The sequence below is a fragment of the Thalassophryne amazonica genome, chromosome 20 (genome assembly GCF_902500255.1).
Source record: "Thalassophryne amazonica chromosome 20, fThaAma1.1, whole genome shotgun sequence".
Classification (NCBI taxonomy): Eukaryota; Metazoa; Chordata; class Actinopteri; order Batrachoidiformes; family Batrachoididae; genus Thalassophryne; species Thalassophryne amazonica.
The window spans coordinates 41,547,367-41,569,477 of NC_047122.1; the positions used below are offsets into that span (position 1 = coordinate 41,547,367).

At 40.5% G+C, this 22,111-nt stretch overlaps 1 protein-coding gene across 1 annotated transcript in view; it reads left to right on the top strand.

The window, feature by feature from the left end:
* Window positions 1–22,111, top strand: part of LOC117502203 (CUB and sushi domain-containing protein 3-like) — a 1,088,443-nt gene that overhangs the window by 913,260 nt on the left and 153,072 nt on the right. The window contains 12 exon segments of the mRNA XM_034161241.1: window positions 95–190; window positions 1,695–1,898; window positions 2,033–2,157; window positions 4,251–4,347; window positions 4,842–4,946; window positions 5,039–5,157; window positions 5,683–5,752; window positions 6,284–6,400; window positions 6,635–6,844; window positions 7,475–7,663; window positions 9,260–9,437; window positions 11,840–11,985. Coding sequence (XP_034017132.1) covers window positions 95–190; window positions 1,695–1,898; window positions 2,033–2,157; window positions 4,251–4,347; window positions 4,842–4,946; window positions 5,039–5,157; window positions 5,683–5,752; window positions 6,284–6,400; window positions 6,635–6,844; window positions 7,475–7,663; window positions 9,260–9,437; window positions 11,840–11,985 — 1,656 coding nt within the window.

The window sequence follows — 22,111 nt, forward strand, 5'->3', positions numbered from 1 at the left end:
GACGTACTGATGGGTCGACAGACCCAGTCATTGAACCAGACCTCTGTTTTGTTCCACTTACAGATTTTTTTAAACTCTTTTTTTGACTGTATAGGCGAATCTCTCCCTTTGAGTTCGGGTAACCAGATAACTGTCAAGTTCACCACGGTTGGCCCAGAAACTGCGAAAGGTTTCCACTTTGTCTACCAAGGTGAGTCCATCAGAATTAGTTAAGGCAGGAATGCCCACCAGAGCTGTTTGTTGAATTCACTGCCACAAGCCACCAGCAAAGTCATTGCCAATCAGTCTCACAGTTGCCAACCTCTTTGCAACCACAACCAGGATTTTTGAGATTGTGAAAAAAGTTGCATCCATGACAAAAAGACATCCACATATTTTTCAGATTTAATTCCAGGAAATAACCCTGTTTTATATTTGGACCAATGCAGCTGATGACCCCATATCTGAAAATTAGATGTTAAAGTTTGTAGGTAAAAACAACCCACACACCCTCTTAAAAAAAACCCATTTGAAGGGATGTTAAAAAAAACTATTTCTAATTGCTTTAAATGGAAAGGAGCTGTAGCTTGCCGCACCCCCTCTTCAGCGAGACGGTGTGATTGTTTTTGCTCCCACACACTAGCTCAGTGGACGTGTGCAGACATGGGTTTGTGTGATGTACACTACAGACCTCTAATATAAACTGTTATGAAATTGAGCATATAATCAGAGTTTAACATTCATAGACAGAAATATGGGGCATTGAGGATATTTAACATAACCCCAAATGAATACAAATGTAAAAGGGAGATGAACTAAATCGCATCGTATCACCCCAACAAGGTTCAAATTTTCATTCAAATACAATCACAGGACTGTGCAGCTTTTGTTTTTTTTCACATAACGTAATTTCCCGACTATAAGCCACTACTTTTTTCACATGCTTTGAACACTGTGGCTTTTACAATGATGCAGCTAATTTATGGATTTTTACAGGCTTTTTCATAAGTTGAAATACGTCAGTTGATGCTGTCAACTGATTTCCTGAAAGCTGCACTCCTCATGCAGTGTAAATTCACACACAGTGTAAATATAAGGTCTTACCCATTTGTTTTAGTGAAGAAAAGTCCCTCTCTGGCACTTTGCGCCACTATTGCGCCGTCACATCAGTTAGCGGAGTGGAGCCTTCTCCTCCCCAACCTTCCAAATCAGTTCCCTGTCTTGGCGCAACAAGTCGAAAAAGTCACAGCACCTCATTAACGTCTATTTTACCACAGACTCCATCCGATCCTGGCTGCACGCGATGAAAGTTAGAAAAAGAAAAAGTGAAAATGACTCAGTTCTCCGTGTGGAGCAGAGACACCGTGCACACTGGATAACGTGCGCGTCAGTATTTACGTGTAACATTTCAGGGGTATGTAGTTAATTAAGACTTATAAAAATCTTTCCGTCTAACATCTTTCTGTGTAAATATCTCATGTTACAACGTGGAGACCCACGACAAGACAAGTACGGCTTATTTATGTACAATTTCTTTTGTCTTTTTAAAATTGGTGGGTGCAGCTAATATTCAGGTGCGCTCTATAGTTCAGAAATTACAGTACTGTAAGTGCATGTTTTTAAGGTTATGGAGGGGCAGTGGTTGCTCTGCTGCAGTGGTAAACTTCAGGCCTTAATGTGTGTTAATGGTTGCATTGTCTTCTTTGTGTCCCCAGCCGTACCACGGACCAGTTCCACCCAGTGCAGTTCAGTCCCTGAGCCGCGATTTGGGAAACGTCTCGGTAATGACTTTGCAGTCGGATCTTTGGTGCAGTTTGAGTGCAACCCTGGTTACATCTTGCATGGATCCACGACCATACGGTGTGACAGCGTCCCGGACAACTTAGCCCAGTGGAATGACACTCTGCCAACATGTATAGGTAAGTACAGATCCAGAGTTCATTGATTTCTCCCCCGTGCAGTTGAAAGAGTTGGTAGAATCCACTTTAACTGTGAGACAAATTATTATGACCTCTGCTTGTTTCCACATACTGGGCGCTCTTGTGTCACTCAGTTCCCTGTGGAGGTGTGTTGACATCTCGTCGCGGGACTATCCTATCTCCTGGCTACCCTGAGCCGTATGACAACAATCAGAACTGTGTGTGGAAAGTTTCTGTTCCAGAAGGAGCTGGAATACAGGCGAGTCACACGCTGCTTTCTGGCTGACCTATGTATCATTGGCTTAAAAGCTGAGCAGGCAGGATATCAGAGGAGATAAGATATTATTAGGAGGATGAATGGATGGATAGTTTTGTGAGAGAGGAACCATCCAGAGATAACCAGATATCACCTAATCAGAAGAGATTATGCCTGATTGTAGGTAAGCAAAGCCATTTTCTAGGGCAAATACAAAGGCAACAGCACCTGTGACATAAAGTGCAGACTGTGACAAGTAGCCTCCGCTGCGCGCTAACACATAGTTTTTCATCATAATGGCCCAGTCTGCCCCACTTGTGTTGGTCCAGTTTTGCGTCCAGTCTGTCCCATTTGTTTTGTTTTTTTGTTTTTTTAACGTCTATTCACTGATCCATTTTGGTAGCAGTCAGCCCTGTGATACATCTCATTTTTGGGTGAAAGGCAGTTTATTGAAGATAATTATTAATTACATGTTTTATTCCCTCATGATTTATTTTTATAATGCATAAATTCACCGATAATTGTGTCATACACAACTATAAGACTCTCGGTTATTTTAACACTTTTATATTATTTTATTCAGCATTAAGTTTTGTTTGTATTCTGTTATATTTATATTGTTTTAGTTTTATCTTCAGTTAGGTTTCAATTAAGAAAAGTTTATACTCTGTTATTTTTTTGTCCCTTCAGCTTCATATGTACTTTTGGTTTAGACTCAGTTAGTTTTATATTCTGTTAACTTTATTCGGTTTTAGATTCAGTTAACTCTTCAGTTATCTGTATGTTGTTACATGTATATTCTATTGGATTTAGACTCAGCTAGCTCTAAAATCTCTCAGCTTTATATTTGCTTATATTTCACTTCAGTTAGCTTTATTTTCGGTTAACTTTTTTCAGTTCTGTATTCATGTTCACTTTGGTTTAGATTTAGGCAGTTTTATATTAACTTTATATTCATGTATATTTTTGGTTAACTTGATAGTCTGTTAACTAGACTTAATATTCACTTTTTTATGATCAGGTAGCTTTTCAGTTTACTTTATATTAAAGTTTTGGATTCAATTCCACCAGAGTCCAGTTTCTTTCTGTATGAAGTTATTATGATTTCTGCGTGTCTGCATGGGTTTCCTTTCACAATGAAAAAAGTCTGTATTCAGTTTGTCTCCCGACAGCTGTCGAGGGTAGGACTGACACACGGTTACTCCCTGTCTGAGCCCTCATCAGGGTGGAGACTGATTTGGTTGTGAAAGTGTCATTGCCACTGGGATTTTGCAACAAAGAAAGCATCTGAGCTGAGTCTGATCACACTCACAAATGGTGAAGGAAACTTCACACTCGCCTGTCTCCAAAGGAAGACCAATTGTATCCAAATGAAATACTTATAGTTCCAGACTTTTTTGAGAAACTATTTAAACATTGCCTTCCTGCTTGTGCATTTGGCTGCTACCAAATATTTAAAATCACCAAGTGTTTCTACAGACATACATTTTTCAAAAGGAGACCCCTGAGTAAGAGTGAGGAAGCAAAACAAATGCAAAACCAATCCACAGGGCCTGATGGGTCACTGAATGGTTTGATGAGTATGAAAATCATAGTCTCATCTCAACCCAAATGAACATCTATGGGAGATTTTTTTGACGTGTTAGCCATCACTTTCCACTACCATCATCCAAACACCAAATTTTGGAACATCATCTGTAAAAATGGTGCTCCAGCTCTCCAGTAGAGTTTTAGAAACTTCACACAATCAAGCTTCAATGCACAATCAATACCAATGTGCATTGAAGCTGTTCTTCCAGAGCATGGCAGCCTAACACCTTATTTAGAATCTCTATTTAGGTTTTCTTTTCATTTGTGACCCATCTCCAACTAATGGCACAAATACTGACAATTTAGCAAAGTTCTAACTTAACCTGGTTGCAGCATTCCAAAAATGTTTTGTCAAATTTCAAGGCTGAACTGTTTCCACAAATTCTCTGGCTGTCATTGAAAATAGGATGTCGAGAGGTCGGTGTCAGAAGCCAGTGAATTGCCACTGAAATTTTAAAGATGAAAATGAAACAAGAAATAAAACAGAATTTCTCTTTATCTCATAGATACAAGTTGTGAGTTTTGCAACAGAGCACAACTGGGATTCTTTGGATTTCTACGATGGCGCTGATAACCACGCTCCAAGACTGGGCAGCTACTCTGGTAACTAACCAGAAACTAATTCTAGAAGACTAACTGCAGCAATGTAGTGAGGAGGAATCTCAAAAAAAATTTTATTGATAATTTTTTTTGGTTTTCTTTTTACAAAAAAAAATTATTTTAAAGCAAACCATGATGAGATTTTCACTGACAGACTAGATTAATGTTCAGCACTACAATGCAAAAATGATTCTGTTAAATTGCGCCATTCAGTAGTGCAGCACTTTTTTTAAAACTTTTCCTCACCACCCAGTGAAGTAGGTCAAACTATCATTTGAAGTGTAGTTTCAGATGTAACAGATGCCTCAAGTAAAAGTAATTCCCTTTTCCCTCCTTCATGAACACTTCAGAAACAAACAAAAAAAAGTAAAAATGTAGGTTTAGAAAGCCTTTGTTGTTCCCTGTGCTGTCAAATGATGATCATTCGCTTTCACACCCTAAAATAAAGAAATGTAATCATTGTGATGCATTGCTCTGTTTTCTCTCCCGGCTTTCAGGCACCACCATTCCCCCTCTCCTGAATAGTACATCTAACAACCTCTATCTGAGCTTCAGCTCGGATATTAGTGTCTCAGCTGCTGGTTTCCACCTGGAGTATACAGGTAGAGCACACTTGTCTCTGTACACTCTGCCTGTGGCTGCTGTCACATGTAGATGGTTGATATTTATGCCACATTTCCGCATTTGTTATCAGCTATTGGTTTGGAGTCGTGTCCAGAGCCTCAAACACCAAACTACGGAATAAGACAGGGAGACAGATTTATGGTGGGAGATGTTGTTCAGTTCTCATGTGAGCAAGGATACTCTCTTCAGGTAAGAATGCAACCTCCTATGTACCATATTTTAATATGTAGGCATTTGTATATGTGGACTAAAAGTTGCCAGAAACGCATGTTGTCCTTTAATCCCAAGAGCTATTGAAATTGTGAATCAGCATCCCACTCACACTTATAAAACATTCAGTCCTGGTGCAGTTTGCTAAAGCGCATAAATGAATGTCTGGTGGTGTTTGCCCAGTTTCTGTTCAGTATGTAGCTCTACTGAAGCTTCTCCTACCTTTATGTATAATATACATAAAGATAGGAGAATGACCCCTCACTCCTAAGATTTATTCATTATAATTAGATATAAGGGGGTGTGTGTATGTGTGTGTGCACGTGTATGTGTGTGTGTTAATAGAAACACCTCCTTTATCATGTGCTTAGGAGTAAAAATCCTTTCAACTTTGACAGAAACTGCTCAGAAACACACGTTATTAAGTGTTAAATAACAAAAAATATGTGCTAATATACAGTAGGTTTTCTTATGTGTATGTTACTTTTACTTTTGCTTTTCTAGGGCAATGCCCACATCACTTGCATGCCTGGGCCTGTTCGCAGGTGGAACTACCCAGTACCACTCTGTCTTGGTAGGTTTGGCTCAACCGCCCAGACCTAAAACTTCTGAGATACTCACCGTTGTTTGTGTCTGTTCCACACTCCATCATGTTCTTCTGGGGAAAAAAACAAAAAACAAAAACACAAAACAAAACAAGTTGGTTTAATGTAATTTATTCATTTATTTCAGTTTAGTGTTCTGCTGTCAGCATCTTGTTTAGTATTCTGTGCAGATCACGGTGAAGGTTTTAATCTCATGCAAAGCTAACACGGGTCCATCCATAAATGTATGTTGCATAGTGTGCCAAAAGATAAGCGCGCACACACAGGCAAACTAGGATGAGCAAATCTTGGATGCATATCAACTTGCCAAGAGATAATTAAATCAAGATAATTAGTTTAGAATAACTGTTATATACAAAACAAGGCCAAATGTGTAGGGTGAGGGACACTGAAATGTGCCAAAAATGCAAATCTGCTCTCCTCTGGTTATCTTCCTGGTCATGATAGGTTTTTTTTTTTTCCTTTCTTTTTCTATTTTTTTGCTGTGTATGCATATGCAGCCCAGTGCGGAGGATCAATGACAGATGTAAGTGGAGTGATTTTAAGTCCCGGGTACCCCGGTAATTACCCCAGTGGACTCGACTGCACATGGACAGTCAACTTACCTGTCGGCTTTGGTAAGAAGAAACACTGTTGGCGTCACTATTCTGCATGAGAAATGCTGCCTGTGGTTTGTTCTAATGTCACTGTCTGGTTCTGTCACTGAAATATTGACTCATGCACATATTTGCACAATATATCAGTTTTTTACATTATTGTGGCTTCATCTGCTGATGCTTTTAATCACTTTTCTGGTTTTGGTTAAGTCTAAGACTCCTTGTGGTGTTTTTTTTTTGTGTGTGTGTTTTTAGGTATCCATCTCCAGTTTTTGAACTTCTCCACTGAAGCAATTCATGATTACTTGGAGATTCGAAGTGGAACGCTGGAGACGGGTTCAGTCATTGATCGGTTCAGTGGTCCAATCATTCCCAAGCCTCTTTTCAGTACCACCCACCAGACCAGCTTTTTCTTCCACAGTGACTATTCCCAAAACAAACCAGGGTTCCACATCACCTATCAAGGTAAATGTCATTGTTGTTAAAACCAAAATAGCTTATTTATTGTAATAATTAGTAGGCAACAGAAACAAGACACTTCTGACTGTAATTTCACCTCTCCATTATACATAACAACAAAATTATTAGTTTGTCCTGAAAACATTGTTGCATCAGCTCCTACAACATTTGGTAGCAACTGAAAGTTGCACACAGTTCATTTTCGATTAATTTCTGGGATGCTTTATATTTATTGCTTTTTGGTATTTCAAGTTGTTGGATGTTGTTCAAGTTGTTGGATGTCATGTCAGTCCGTTTTTTTTTTACACTTGTAATTGTTATATGGTTATATTTAGGGAAGAGTGTTTCTCCAGAAATTGCTACAATTTGTCATTTCCACATGAGATTTCTTCATGATTTCTGTATTGGAGTGTTCCCATGTTTCATGTAAGGTCTGTGAAAATGGGAGATATATAAAGCAGGATCAGACTGGGATTCAGAGATCTTTAGACCACTAGATTAGATCCAAAATACAGTTTGCTCTGTTCTGAACATTTAAATATTCATGTCGTGTTGCCGCCACTCTGCTCATTTATTTGCTTCTTCAGTATTACCATTTCTCTTAACTTAGATTTGACTGGTTCTTTATCTCTGCAGCCTACCAGCTTCAAAGTTGTCCTGACCCACGACCATTCCGCAATGGCATTGTGATTGGCACAGATTTCAGTGTTGGAATGACCGTGTCCTTTGAATGTCTACCTGGATACTCTCTGATTGGAGAGGCTTCACTGACATGTTTACATGGAATCAGTAGGAACTGGAACCATCCACTACCACGATGTGAAGGTACCGTTATTCAGGCACAGTCCTCGGCCACTGTTAGGCCAGTGTCATGCATGTTCCATTATTCTGGGATAAGAAATGTTTCATGTATTTATGTCCTGGAACTTAGACAAAGGAGGCTGCAGGTACCCCCTGTTTTATATTTAATGAAGCCATGGAAGGAATATTATTGAAACTTTGAAATTTTGGCTCACCATCTTCTGACATTACAATCTTCTACAACGGGTGCTTGAGAGTTGTTTGATTATATGTTGACACATTTGTCACCATGCACTTAAAGTTCTTATAATTCTCTACAGTCACTGATTAACTTACCTGAATTTTGAGGCATACTCTTTTCAGTACAGTTGATTTGTCTCTGTCATGCAGCACTGTAAATTAGAGGAGTACACTGGTTTATTTTTGTTTGGTTTTTTTTTTTCTTCAGCCATCTACTGTTGCACATGTATATGACAAGTAAAATTCTAGAGCCTGATAATAATACACATTTTTTTGAAGGGAAAAGAAACAATGTCTTCTATTTGAAAGAGTACAGTACGTTGGAATTATTTCTGAGACGTCTCTGTGCCAGTCTAATCAAATATGTGCCAGTGCTTTTAAAATAATCTGACAGAAATTGCTGAGTACTGTACTCAGGTTAAGGTAATATACAACCTGTGTTAGTACTGTTGATGCTCTGAGTTCTCTTAATACTGAGTACCTTGCTCCCTTAGATGCACCTAATTCACATTTTATATGGGTGTTGTAACACATAGACCCATCAAGGACATATTTCTCAATGAAGTGACAATGCATACATTCCAACTTCTAACTATGGTTTTGATTTACCTCTTTGCTGTGCAGTTGGGTAACTGCTGCTTTAAGCCAAAGAGGAGGTTTTGAGGAGCTACCTATTCCCTCAGCGACCCTGAAAGCAAACTCACTCATGAAAGCTTTTAATAGAATTTCAGTAATGCAGTTAACATTCTTGTGAACATTGGTAATGGGGTTTCATGCTGCTTTTCTCCCGAGCATGTCAAAGCAATGGCCTCTTATTGAGCAACGAGCTCTCTCCTAATCTTTGAAGACTGCAAATTATCGTGCATCTTTGTGCATGCTCATCATCATACAAATGTGCTTAATATTTTTACTTTAATGTTTTCGACAAATGTCACTGAGTCAGCACTGACTTCTGCATTAACAGTGAAGTAGAAATAATACACACAGTTACAAGCACATGTAACTTAATTGAAAAACGTGGCAGTTCGGCAGGATCTTTAATTTGACAAACAGAAATTACATTAGATTTAAATGAAGTGTGGAGAAGATGAAAGGTGGTAGTAATGATGTGCAGTTGGTGCTAATTGTAGCACTACAATTACATAATCAAATGATTGCAACATTTCTGACATGTAGGCACTTATTAATCCTATAATAATAATAATTAGTAGTAGTATTTATTCTGCAGTTTCCATTCAGTCTGTTGCAATTATGCGGAAATTTAGTTAGCAGCATAGTAGATATTAAATGATGTACCTTCCAGACAATTATTCAAACATCAAAGAGGTTATACTAATTTGTTGGTAGTAAAAGTAATTCTGTTAATCTTCCATCTCACAGCTCTCTGTGGTGGGAACATCACGTCATTAAATGGAACCATTTACTCTCCTGGTCACCCTGAGGAGTATCCAAACTTCCAGGACTGTGTCTGGAGTGTTCGAGTTCCTCCTGGACATGGGATTTATATCAACTTTACCATACTGAGCACCGAACCTATATACGACTACATCACTGTGTGGTACGTTTATATCTTATTTGATTGATATGTGTTTTTCACCATCTGCGTTTCAGCTGTCAAAGGCAGTAGTGGTTTGGCCTACACACTTTTACACATGCTTCAAAACTGTATATTCTTCTGGGAATAAATTATTTTTTTATTTCCCATTTAATTCACTGTAGATATTCTGACAACTGTTTCGCACACACATATGCATGATTTTTTTTTTTTTTTTTAATCCTCATAGAGGATGCTCTTTAAAATCTTTTGTGAGCGGACAGCTAATTAGTTATATTCCTGCATGGGTTACTATGACGACAGAAATCTCAACTTGAATGTAATATGCCACTGAAAATAGTTCTTTTTTCTTTTGGCCATGTTTTAACCTTATCTCTTCACCCACATGCACATCTTCCTTTCGCTTGCTTTTAACCTCCGTTAGACTTAAATGTTTAATACAGTGCATTTTCCCTCTTTGTTCGTGCAACAGCTTTGACTTCTCACGACATTATTCTCCTTGAAGAAAGTAGCCATTGGCAGCAGTCGACATTTTGTCAATGTAGATGTTTAAATGGTGCTTAGATACCATGTTACATACTGCAGATAAGAGATACGAGCAGAGTTGTGCACTGTGCAATCTGTGCTCATTTGCTGCAGCTGAGGAGTGTTTCTAAATAAATAAATAGAATCCAGTTTTTATACTGATAATTATTAGTTGAAATTCATCACACATTTCATTTATTTGTGGCTACTTATCAGGTTTTCAGAATGTTTAATGCTTGTATGATACCTCAAATGTGCCTAAAACATTTGCACAGTACTGTAAATACTAATGATATGAACTAGTTCTTTTCTCCGATCATTAAACTATAGCTGTGGCTAACTAAAAAAAACTGTCACATATGCTTGTGCTTGCGTGTTCCAGACATCAGAAAAGTGTTCAGCCATGTGTCGTCCACCCACAGCAAACTGAGAATTTCATACGCTGGTTGCACAGCATGTTCCTGACCTGACTGACAGTCGGAAAAGTGAACAAACCGCTGCAGTCACACAAAGCCAGAAATGCAAGAGCGCGTGCACACAAGTAGAGACGGACAAACACAAAAGCTCACTTTCAAGCACAAAGCTGGCTCCCTGTAGTGAGCATCATGTCCATGGTAAAGGTGTGATTCTCACAGCGGTCTCCTCAGTCCAGTCCAGCAAAGCTGATGCACAGTTCGACTGCTAATTGCTGTCATACTAGAAGCTTTACGATCAGATTTTAATTGTATGAATTATGTCAGCGATATCAGCCTGCTTTGTGCTAACGTACTGTGCTGCATACAGCGAGGTTGTCATACAGCGCTTGTAAATCCTAGCATTAATCATTAGTGAGAAGCGATACATAAACCTGCTCTGCCCGAGAACATGCCATCGTTTCTTACATAGCCTCAACAGCTATAAATGGCTACATCCAGGAGTACTTAGCAGCAGGAGATAGCCATTTTAATTTAAATTTGCGTGATACTTTTTAGGGCAGTACGTTGGCTTAGGGGTCACGGGTTCAATTCCCACCTTTGGCCTTTGTGTGGCGTTTGCATGTTCTCCCCATGTTTGCATGGGTTCCCTCCAGGTGTGCCGGCCTCCTTCCACATCCAAATACATGCAGGTTAGGTGAATTGGAAACCTTTTTAAATTGACACTCGGTGCAGGTATGAATGTGTTTGTTTGTCTATTTGTGGCTCTGTGACAGACTGCCATCCTGTCCAGGGTGTACCCCGCCTCACGCCCTATGACTGCTCCACCTCCCCACCCCCGTGATACTTTTTAATCACAGCTAATGATACTGCTCTTGGTTACTTCCACTCTAACATCTCGTGGGGCATCACTTAAGGTGACGGATCACTTTCCTCTTCTAATTTTCTAACACCTCATTGATTCCACCCTGGTAATACTGACAAAAACAAATGCCAACTCTACACAAGGGTTCACATTTGTTATTCTTGTGATCTGATGACGGCTCGATCAATATTTATGAACCTGAGCGTCCCAAAGCGTGCTGAGTAGAGCCCATACTTTGAAGTGTGACGTTATCTGGAGACAAAAGGAGCTGCACTTTTGAAAGTGAATTTCAAATTGTGTTTGCAGAGCTTTTATAACTCAGTGAATGTTGTGACTCACCCCTGGCACCAGCTTCGTCGTCGCCCAGTGTCCAGCTCTATTAGCGGTCAATGGAGCAGCTCCAGATGGCGTCTTGTGAATACAGTCACACCTCTTGTGTCCTTGTTTTTAGGCTCAGAGAAGCCAGTTATCACAAACAGCTATTTAGCTGTCAGCGGTTATAATGGTTTTTCTCTTCCTGTTGGTCAATAAGGAAAAATAAAAGCCTGGCATTTATGGTGTTTTAGCCACTGAGCTACTAACTTGAGTTTGTTTATTTACAGGGATGGTCCAGACCAGTCGTCCCCACAAATCGGCCAGTTTAGTGGGAACACGGCCTTGGAGTCTGTGTATTCGACATCCAACATCATCCTCATCAAATTCCACTCTGACTTCTCTGGAGCGGGTTTCTTCGTCCTAAGCTACCACGGTAAGACAGCTGCAGCGTTGTCAGCCATCGGTCAGAATATCAGTTATTATATGAGCAGAACACATCGTTTGATGTGTTCTGATGTCTCTTGCTCAGTCACTAATGCCATCCTCATTTACTGTTTTGTCTGAAGTTGACATGGCTGTCCTGAGCTGCTGCCAAAACTATAATGCTGCCATTAATTGTCACTGCAGTGAGGCATTGATCTGTTTGTTGCGAACACCTTTAGACTTTCTTCAGCTTCATCCTCATTACGTTCAGACTTGTTCTTCCATTTGGAACTTTTCTGCCTGAAGCTGTGTCTGTTCTCTTTTACTGCAGGAAGAGTATATTACTTCCAATTATAGTAGTAATAGTTTTGATATTGCCCCACCAGCATTCTACAAACTATTTCAATGACCCGACTTTTATTTTTAAGTTTTTTTTTTGGTATTTGTTTTTGTTTTTATTTGTTTTTGTTTTTGTTTTTTATCTGAAATTAAAAATGAAGTGGTGGCATTGTAAGAAAGAAAAAAGAATAATAATAATAATAAAAAACACCCAAGAAGAATCATTCTGATCTCAGTAAATACTGAGGTTAGATATCAGATTATTTTCATGGACCATAATTTTTTATTGGCTCCAATAAAACATTTTTCCTGAAAATAATGGAAAATGCCTGTTTTCACCTTTGACATCAACTGCATGATGTCACCCATCACTGTATCTCAGTAACCACTGAGTCTAGAGAGCAGATTTTGGGTTTACATCATTCAGTCACACAAACTTTCTATTTGATCAAATTTAGCATGTTCCCTACGAATGGCTTGTTTTGACTTTTGACTCTGATTAAAGAACCCTTCAATGCATTCCAAAAGCAGGTCAGAAATATTGTTACACTGATGTGATGAACCTTACAACATATAAAGAATCACAGTTGAGTTGTTCATCTTGTGATGACAAAATTCCGAAGGAAAATGTTTTTGTATCTTTGGACAGTCCAACTCCAAAGATCTGCTTGGAATGTAGCAGGTTGTGCAAAAGAGGGGAATTTCGGCCAGGGTATTAATCATATGGATACAAGCTGTAGCGTTGAAAGGAACAGTTCATCATTTCATACTTTTTATCAATGTGACTTCAACTTTTGGGTGCACCGTATCAAACAGAGTACAGTAGTCCTGCTACTGCAAATAATTCAATTTATTTATATAGCACCTAATCACAACATAAGTCGCCCCAAGGTGCTTCACAAGGGTATGGTCTACCCTTGCACATTGACTGCAAATAATATCAGCTCATTTAAAAATCTTGTCATTTAAAAAAAAATGCAAGATGAGTTTGGAATGTGCTCATGATAATATGTATTTAACTTTTGGTTTTAACTCTTGTTAAGCACTTTATAATTCTGTGAAGAAAAGTACTATATAAATAAAGTGTATTATATGTTATGAATCCTGCTGTAATTTGAGCATTGCACAGATGAAGTTAATTTTGCTAATGGTCTCTCTCTGAGGTCAACATTATGTATTTTTGTCTGTTTGTTGGCCTACATCTGCCAGGTTCTTTGGCTGCATCTACCAAACATGTCATGCAAATAAAAGGAGAGTCCATAATTACCCTTAAAAGGTTAATTTTACCAATGGTCAGGGTCATTGAGTCTGATTTGGATAAAACTTGATTCTGGAATTGGCCTAGTAAGGTTCGCCAATGAAGGTCAAGGTCATTGTGGTCAAAGGTCATATTTCCATTCAATCAAAATCTAGACAACTATGTTGCCTTTTATCAGAGTTCAGACCAGTAATATCGACAACAGTCTAACCCTAAATAGAGACTTTCCAAAGAAACTAGGCACTTTCACAGAACATATGTTCACCAGGAAATTCTCTCCTGAACAAGGGAAGCACATCCTTATCATTGCTATACTTACCCAACATATCTTCCATAGCCCTTAGTGTCTTTATGCCCCAGGTACTATTGCTGAATAACATTCAGTTCCATATTGGAAGAGAGGAATACATAGTGCTCAGGTACTAGGCTGTTGCCTGTGGGGATCTACACACAGCTTTTTATCTTTTCCGCATGCTGCTGCAAGCAGGTGCTTTTAATTTGACACACCCACAAAGAGAGATGTAGCAGAAGACATCAAATACAGTACACCTTTCACTCATGGTAATGGCAACATGACACTTAACAAAACCGACTAAACTAATTGAACAACAAAAACACAATAAATCAATAACACTAACAACACCGTTAAATTAACCTGAACCACAGTAACAATATTTTAAACCCCAAACTCAAATTGCACCTTGCAGCACAACATCCATTGTTCACTGGTTAGCTAATATCACTGTTTTCTCCAAAAATTAGTCTTGTCAACTTTCCGTTTTTTGCAGCGTTCATAGTGGACCCAAAATACATAAGCATACCAAACAGCAAATGTCAGCTCTCCAGTTTCTCCATGATTGAAGTGATACGCATGCAGTCACACACACATACAGGCACACAGAGGCCATTTGGCCATTATTATATATATATATATATATACACTCAACAAAAATATAAACGCAACACTTTTGGTTTTGCTCCCATTTTGTATGAGATGAACTCAAAGATCTAAAACTTTTTCCACATACACAATATCACCATTTCTCTCAAATATTGTTCACAAACCAGTCTAAATCTGTGATAGTGAGCACTTCTCCTTTGCTGAGATAATCCATCCCACCTCACAAGTGTGCCATACCAAGATGCTGATTAGACACCATGATTAGTGCACAGGTGTGCCTTAGACTGCCCACAATAAAAGGCCACTCTGAAAGGTGCAGTTTTATCACACAGCACAATGCCACAGATGTCACAAGATTTGAGGGAGTGTGCAATTGGCATGCTGACAGCAGGAATGTCAACTAGAGCTGTTGCTTGTGTATTCAATGTTCATGTCTCTACCATAAGCCGTCTCCAAAGTCGTTTCAGAGAATTTGGCAGTACATCCAACCAGCCTCACAACCGCAGACCACGTGTAACCACACCAGCCCAGGACCTCCACATCCAGCATGTTCACCTCCAAGATCGTCTGAGACCAGCCACTCGGACAGCTGCTGGAACAATCGGTTTGCATAACCAAAGAATTTCTGCACAAACTGTCAGAAACCGTCTCAGGGAAGCTCATCTGCATGCTCGTCGTCCTCATCGGGGTCTTGACGTGACTCCAGTTCGTCGTCGTAACCGACTTGAGTGGGCAAATGCTCACATTTGCTGGCATTTGGCACGTTGGAGAGGTGTTCTCTTCACGGATGATGCGAAGGAGATGTGTTGCACTGCATGAGGCAAATGGTGGTCACACCAGATACTGACTGGTATCCCCCCCAATAAAACAAAACTGCACCTTTCAGAGTGGCCTTTTATTGCGGGCAGTCTAAGGCACACCTGTGCACTAATCATGGTGTCTAATCAGCATCTTGATATGGCACACCTGTGAGGTGGGATGGATTATCTCAGCAAAGGAGAAGTGCTCACTATCACAGATTTCGACTGGTTTGTGAACAATATTTGAGGGAAATGGTGATATTGTGTATGTGGAAAAAGTTTTAGATCTTTGAGTTCATCTCATACAAAATGGGAGCAAAACCAAAAGTGTTGCGTTTATATTTTTGTTGAGTATATATATATATGAGGTCTGTTAGAAAAGTATCCAACCTTTTTATTTTTTGCAAAAACCATATGGATTTGCATCAGCCAAGCTTGAACCTTTGTGCGCATGTGTGAGTTTTTTCACGCCTGTCGGTTGCGTCATTCGCCTGTGAGCACGCTTTGTGGGAAGAGTGGTCCAGGCCCCTCGGCGGATTTTTATTGTCAGGAAAATGGCTGAGCGACTGCCGCTCTGCTGCATCAAAATTTTTTCAGAAAGTGTGAGAGACAGCCAGGTGGAAACCATTTGGAAAATTCAGATGGCTTTCGGTGAAGATCTTATGGGCATCACACAGATTAAGGAGCAATACAACCGGATTAAAGATGGCCTACAGCGGCTGAGGGCATGCTGCGCTTCGAGCGGCCATTGACAGGCTGAAACGACCAGATCTCCAAACTGAATGCTGTGTTGATCCGGGACGTCGTCTGAATACCAGAGAAATGGCAAGAGAGGTGGACATACCACTTTTTCGGCACATTACACTGTTACAGGAGATTTTGTAATGAAAGACGTGCGGTGAAATTTGCGCGTCAGGACGGAGCCGCGTAATGGCGTACAACAAAAAGCACCTCCGTGTTGGAAGTCTCACGGAACATGCCCAGCTCTTCCACCATTCGGAAGACTCAGACGGCTTTGGGTGGCTTTTCAGTCGAGTGAGTATCTGAGAAATTCAATCAATCAATCAACTTTTTTCTTATATAGCGCCAAATCACAACAAACAGTTGCCCCAAGGCGCTCCATATTGTAAGGCAAGGCCATACAATAATTATGAAAAACCCCAACGGTCAAAACGACCCCCTATGAGCAAGCACTTGGCAACAGTGGGAAGGAAAAACTCCCTTTTAACAGGAAGAAACCTCCAGCAGAACCAGGCTCAGGGAGGGGCAGTCTTCTGCTGAGACTGGTTGGGGCTGAGGGAAAAAACCAGGATTGTCGACGATCTGGGCATGTCACATGTCCTGTGAGACCAACACGGAGGTGCTTTCGTTCCGCGCCATTAGCGGCGCCGTGGCGAATTCCTCCGCTCCTGTTTTCATGACAGAATCTCCTTTAACAGTGGAATGTGCCGGAAAAGTGCTGATGTCCACCTTTTCTGCCATTTCTCTGGTAGTCAGACGACGTCCCGGATCAACACAGCATTCAGTTTGGAGATCTGGTCGTTTCAGCCTGTCAATCACCGCTCAGAGCGCGGTGCGCCCTCCGCCATTGTGCGCCGTCTTTAAACCGGCTGTAACACTCCTTAATCTATGTGATGCCCATAAAATCGTCACTGAAAGCCATCTGAATTTTCCGAATGGTGTCCACCTGGCTGTCTCTCAGTTTCTGGAAAAATTTGATGCAGCGCTGCTCCAGCCGTTCAGACATTTTCCTCACAATGAAAATCCGACGAGGGGGGAGGACCAGTGCTCACTCAAAGCCTGCTCACAGGTGAATGACGCAACCGACAGGCGTGAAAAAACTCACGCATGCGCACGAAGGTTCAAGCTTGGCTGATGCAATCACATGTGATTCAAAGCCATATGGCTTTTGCAAAAAATAAAAAGGTCAGATACTTTTCTAACAGACCTTGTGTGTGTGTGTGTGTGTGTGTGTGTGTGTGTGTGTGTGTGTGTGTGTGTGTGTGTGTGTATATGTGTATATGTGTGTGTGTGTATGTTTGGAGCTAAAGTGAGACAAATAGAATGCAGGCAGCCAAGACAACTTAAGTGATGGGGCGATCCATATTGATAACAGCAGTGATGACACAAGGATACAAATGTGGAGACAGGGAGGAGATCGTGAGGGAGGTGTAGGGACTCTTAGTGTGCCTTAATTGAGAGAGTGGTGTCAACTCAGAACATGGCACCATTTTGGTTCCAACTACGCTGAACTACTGAATGAACCTTTTATGTATTAAACATTTTTTTTAAATCATTTAACCACATTCAGCAACACATTCAGGTACAGGTGCTATCAAAATAAATTTTTAAAAAGATAGCAAATTTACATAAATTTACAATTTATGATACCTTATTTAATTTATTTAAAGCCTGATTTATGCAGCTGCACAGCTGTAATTCTGTGTCATGCAATGTGCGTTACAGTTTTAAAGTTCTCCATCTCTGGATTATGCTTTATTCTGGACTAATTTGACCCTCAGTCATCACCTCCAAATCAAAGGTAAGCTGTACATTTTCCTCTTTTTCTGACTTTGTGCTGTAAATGTGCGGACTTTTCTGCTCCATTTGTAATCAGCGTGCACACTGTAAAAACTATTATAATATGATGGCAGACGAAGCAGTGAAAGCAGAAAAGTGTGAAATCACAGCCTTTTGTGTGCAGTGTTGTATAGTAACGAAGTAAAAATACTTTACTACTGTACTTAAGTACGTTTTGGGAGACTTTGTACTTAACTTGAGTTTTGTAATTTAGTTTACTTTCACTTTTACTTCACTACATTTCTGACGTTAATTGCATACTTCTACTCCAATACATTTTCTATGCACCATGCCATTACTCGTTCCAAAAAAAAACAAAAAAAAAACACACACGAAGTCGTGTTTTGACCCAGAGACAAGTGACTGCAACGAAGTCAGGCTGATTTGTCATGAGGCATTTTATCCTAGGCTTTTGCGCACTTGCGCACTTGGGGGGTGTTTGTCAGGAAAATGATAATTTCTCTACACTGATTACAGACCTGCAGCGGGTCTGTAACCAACTTTTCTGCAACGTGGCTTTGCTTTGAACCTTGAACCAATCGAAGCAGTGATTCGCAGATCAGAGCAGTGCTTCGATCTACGATTTGTGGATTCATTGTTTAATTTCGCTTTATCCTAAATTTTCCCCGCTAAAACCCTGAAGCGCATATGTCTGTGAGTAATATTTAATATTTTTATGTTAAACCGACCTGTTATGGTCTTCTCAAACAGTTGATGTATTTTATAACTTAAAAACGGGACAGATGCTAACGTGTTAGCATGTCTATGGCATTTTCAATGTTAAAGTTAGCATTAAGCTGTTCGCATCAGCACGTTTGTGTTGATTTGTTTTCTGTATAATTAATGGCTCAGTGTTCGTTGTCGTAAAAGTCAAATTGTAATTTTTTTAAATTAATTTTTATTCATATATTAATAATAGCAACAACAATAATAGTCTACATAATAGACAATAATATTCAATAATAATAGACTAATAATGTTACAGTACAATTTTAGAAAAAGAGACAAAAAGAACCTAATGAAACGAAACACAATAGAAAAGATAAAACCATGTAACAATGAAAATAAATAAATACATATAGGAATAAATGTTTCCTGTGAACACCTAATGAGTAGCCTACTCTCGTTTAGGTTTTGAAACCTTGTTTCTGAAGTGTTCTTTTGTGTGATGTGTACAATTTTCAGTATTTTGACTAATATTACCAGTCATTTACAAGCCTAGATAAACGTTGTAATATAAAAAAAAATCAGTCCGTTTTTGATTTTTAACGTTTATTGTACTTTTACTTTCAACTCAGCCACATGGGGTGTGCAGCCAGTACATTCTGAGTGCCGGTCCCAAGCCCGGATAAATGAGGAGGGTTGCGTCAGGAAGGGCATCCGGCGTAAAACAAGCCAACCCAACTATGCAGACTCAGAATCGAATTCCCATACCGGATCGGTCGCGGCCCGGGTTAACGTCTGCCACCGGTGCTATTGCCCAACAGGGTGCCAGTGGAAATTGGGCTACTGCTGGGTGAAGACGACGAAGAAGAGGAGGAAAACGTTGCCACAAACAGCGGGAGAAGAAGAAAACTAGAAGGGTGGAAATGAGAGTGGGGACTTTGAATGTTGGTAGTATGACTGGTAAAGGGAGAGAGCTGGCTGATATGATGGAGAGGAGAAAGGTAGACATATTGTGTGTGCAAGAGACCAAGTGGAAGGGAAGTAAGAGCAGGAGCATCGGCGGTGGGTACAAGTTGTTGTACCATCGTGAGGACAGGAAGAGAAATGGTGTTGGGGTCATTTTAAAGGAAGAGTATGTTAAAAGTGTGTTGGAGGTTAAGCGAGTGTCTGACAGGGTGATGAGTGTGAAGTTGGAAATTGAAGGGGTGATGATGAATATCATCAGTGCATATGCCCCACAGGTAGGTTGTGAGATGAAGGAGAAAGAAGATTTCTGGAGTGTGTTAGATGAGGTGGTGGAGAGTGTGCCCAAGCATGAAAGAGTGGTGATAGGAGCAGACTTCAATGGGCATGTTGGTGAAGGGAACAGAGGTGATGAGGAAGTAATGGGTAGATATGGTATCAAGGATAGGAATGGGGAAGGACAGATGGTAGTTGATTTTGCAAAAAGGATGGAAATGGCTGTGGTGAATACCTACTTTAAGAAAAGGGAGGAGAACAGCGTAACATAAGAGTGGAGGAAGGTGCACACAGGTGGACTACATTCTTTATAGGAGATGCAAGCTAAAATAAATCACAGACTGTAAGGTGGTAGCAGGAGAGAGTGTCACTAGACAGCATAGGATGGTTGTTTGTAGGATGACTTTAGAGGTAAAGAAGAAGAAGAGAGTGAGAGCTCAACAAAGGATCAGATGGTGGAAGCTGAAGGAGGAAGACTGTTGTGTGAAATTTAGCGAGCAGGTGAGAGAAGCACTAGTTGGAGGGGAAGCAGTTTTGGACAACTGGAAAAGTACTGCAGATGTGGTGAGGGAGACAGCTAGGGCAGTACTGGGTATGACATCTGGACAGTGGAAGGAAGACAAGGAGACTTGGTGGTGGAATGAAGAGGTCCGAGAAAGAGGTTGGCGAAAAAGTTTTGGGATAGTCGGAGAGATGAAGAAAGTAGACAGGAGTACAAGGAGATGCGGCGTAAGGCGAGAAGAGAAGTGGCAAAAGCAAAGGAAAAGGCATATTGCGAGCTGTACAAGAAGTTGAATAGTAAGGAAGGAGAAAAGGACTTGTACCGATTGGCCAGACAAAGGGACAGAGCTGGAAAGGATGTGCAGCAGGTTAGGGTGGTAAAAGATGCACATGGTAATGTGCTGACAAGTGAGGAGTGTGTGCTGAGAAGGTGGAGGGAATATTTTGAAGAGTTGATGAATAAAGAAAATGAGCGAGAGAAAAGGCTGGATGATGTGGTGAGAGTAAATCAGGAAGTAAAAGAGATTAGCAAAGAAGAAGTGAGGGCTGCTATGAAGAGGATGAAGAGTGGAAAGGCAGTTGGTCCAGATGACATTCCAATGGAGGCATGGAAATGTCTAGGAGAGATGGCAGTAGAGTTTCTAACCAGATTGTTTAATAAAATCTTGGAAAGTGCGAGGATGCCTGAGGAGTGGAGACGAAGTGTGCTGGTTCCTATTTTCAAGAACAAGGGTGATGTGCAGAGCTGCAGTAACTACAGAGGCATAAAGCTGATCAGCCACAGCATGAAGTTATGGGAAAGAGTAGTAGAAGCTAGGCTTAGAAAACAGGTGAAGATCTGTGAGCAGCAATATGGTTTCATGCCGAGAGAGCACTACAGATGCAATGTTTGCTCTGAGAATACTGTTGGAAAAGTACAGAGAAGGACAGAAAGTTACATTGTGTGTTTGTGGACTTAGAAAAAGCTTATGATAGGGTGCCAAGAGAAGAGTTGTGGTATTGTATGAGGAAGTCTGGAGTGGCACAGAAGTATGTTAGGGTAGTGCAGGACATGTACAAGAATAGTGTGACAGTGGTGAGATGCGCAGTCGGAATGACAGACTCATCCAAGGTGGAGGTGGGATTACAGCAAGGATCAGCTCTGAGTCCTTTCTTGTTTGCAGTGGTGATGGACAGGTTGACAGATGAGATCAGACAGGAGTCCCCATGGACTATGATGTTTGCAGATGACATTGTGATCTGTAGTGAGAGTAGAGAGCAAGTTGAGTCTAGTCTGGAGAAGTGGAGATATGCTTTGGAGAGAAGGGGAATGAAAGTCAGTAGAAGCAAGACTGAGTACGTGTGTGAATGAGAGGAAGCCCAGTGGAATAGTGCAGTTACAAGGAGTAGAAGTGGTGAAAGTAGATGAGTTTAAATATTTGGGGTCAACTGTTCAAAGTAATGGAGAGTGTGGTAGAGAGGTGAAGAAGAGAGTGCAGACAGGGTGGAGTGGGTGGAGAAAGGTGGCAGGAGTGATTTGTGACCGAAGAATATCAGCAAGAGTGAAGGGGAAAGTTTACAAAACAGTAGTGAGACCAGCTATGTTGTATGGTTTAGAGACAGTGGCATTAACAAAAAGACAGGAGGCAGAGCTGGAGGTGGCAGAGCTGAAGATGTTGAGATTCTCTTTGGGAGTGACAAGAATGGACAAGATTAGGAATGAACATATCAGAGGGACAGCTCAGGTGGGACGGTTTGGAGACAGTCAGAGAGGCGAGATTGAGATGGTTTGGACGTGCAGAGGAAGGACCCAGGGTATATAGGGGAAGGATGCTGAGGATGGAGCCACCAGGCAGGAGGAGAAGAGGGAGAC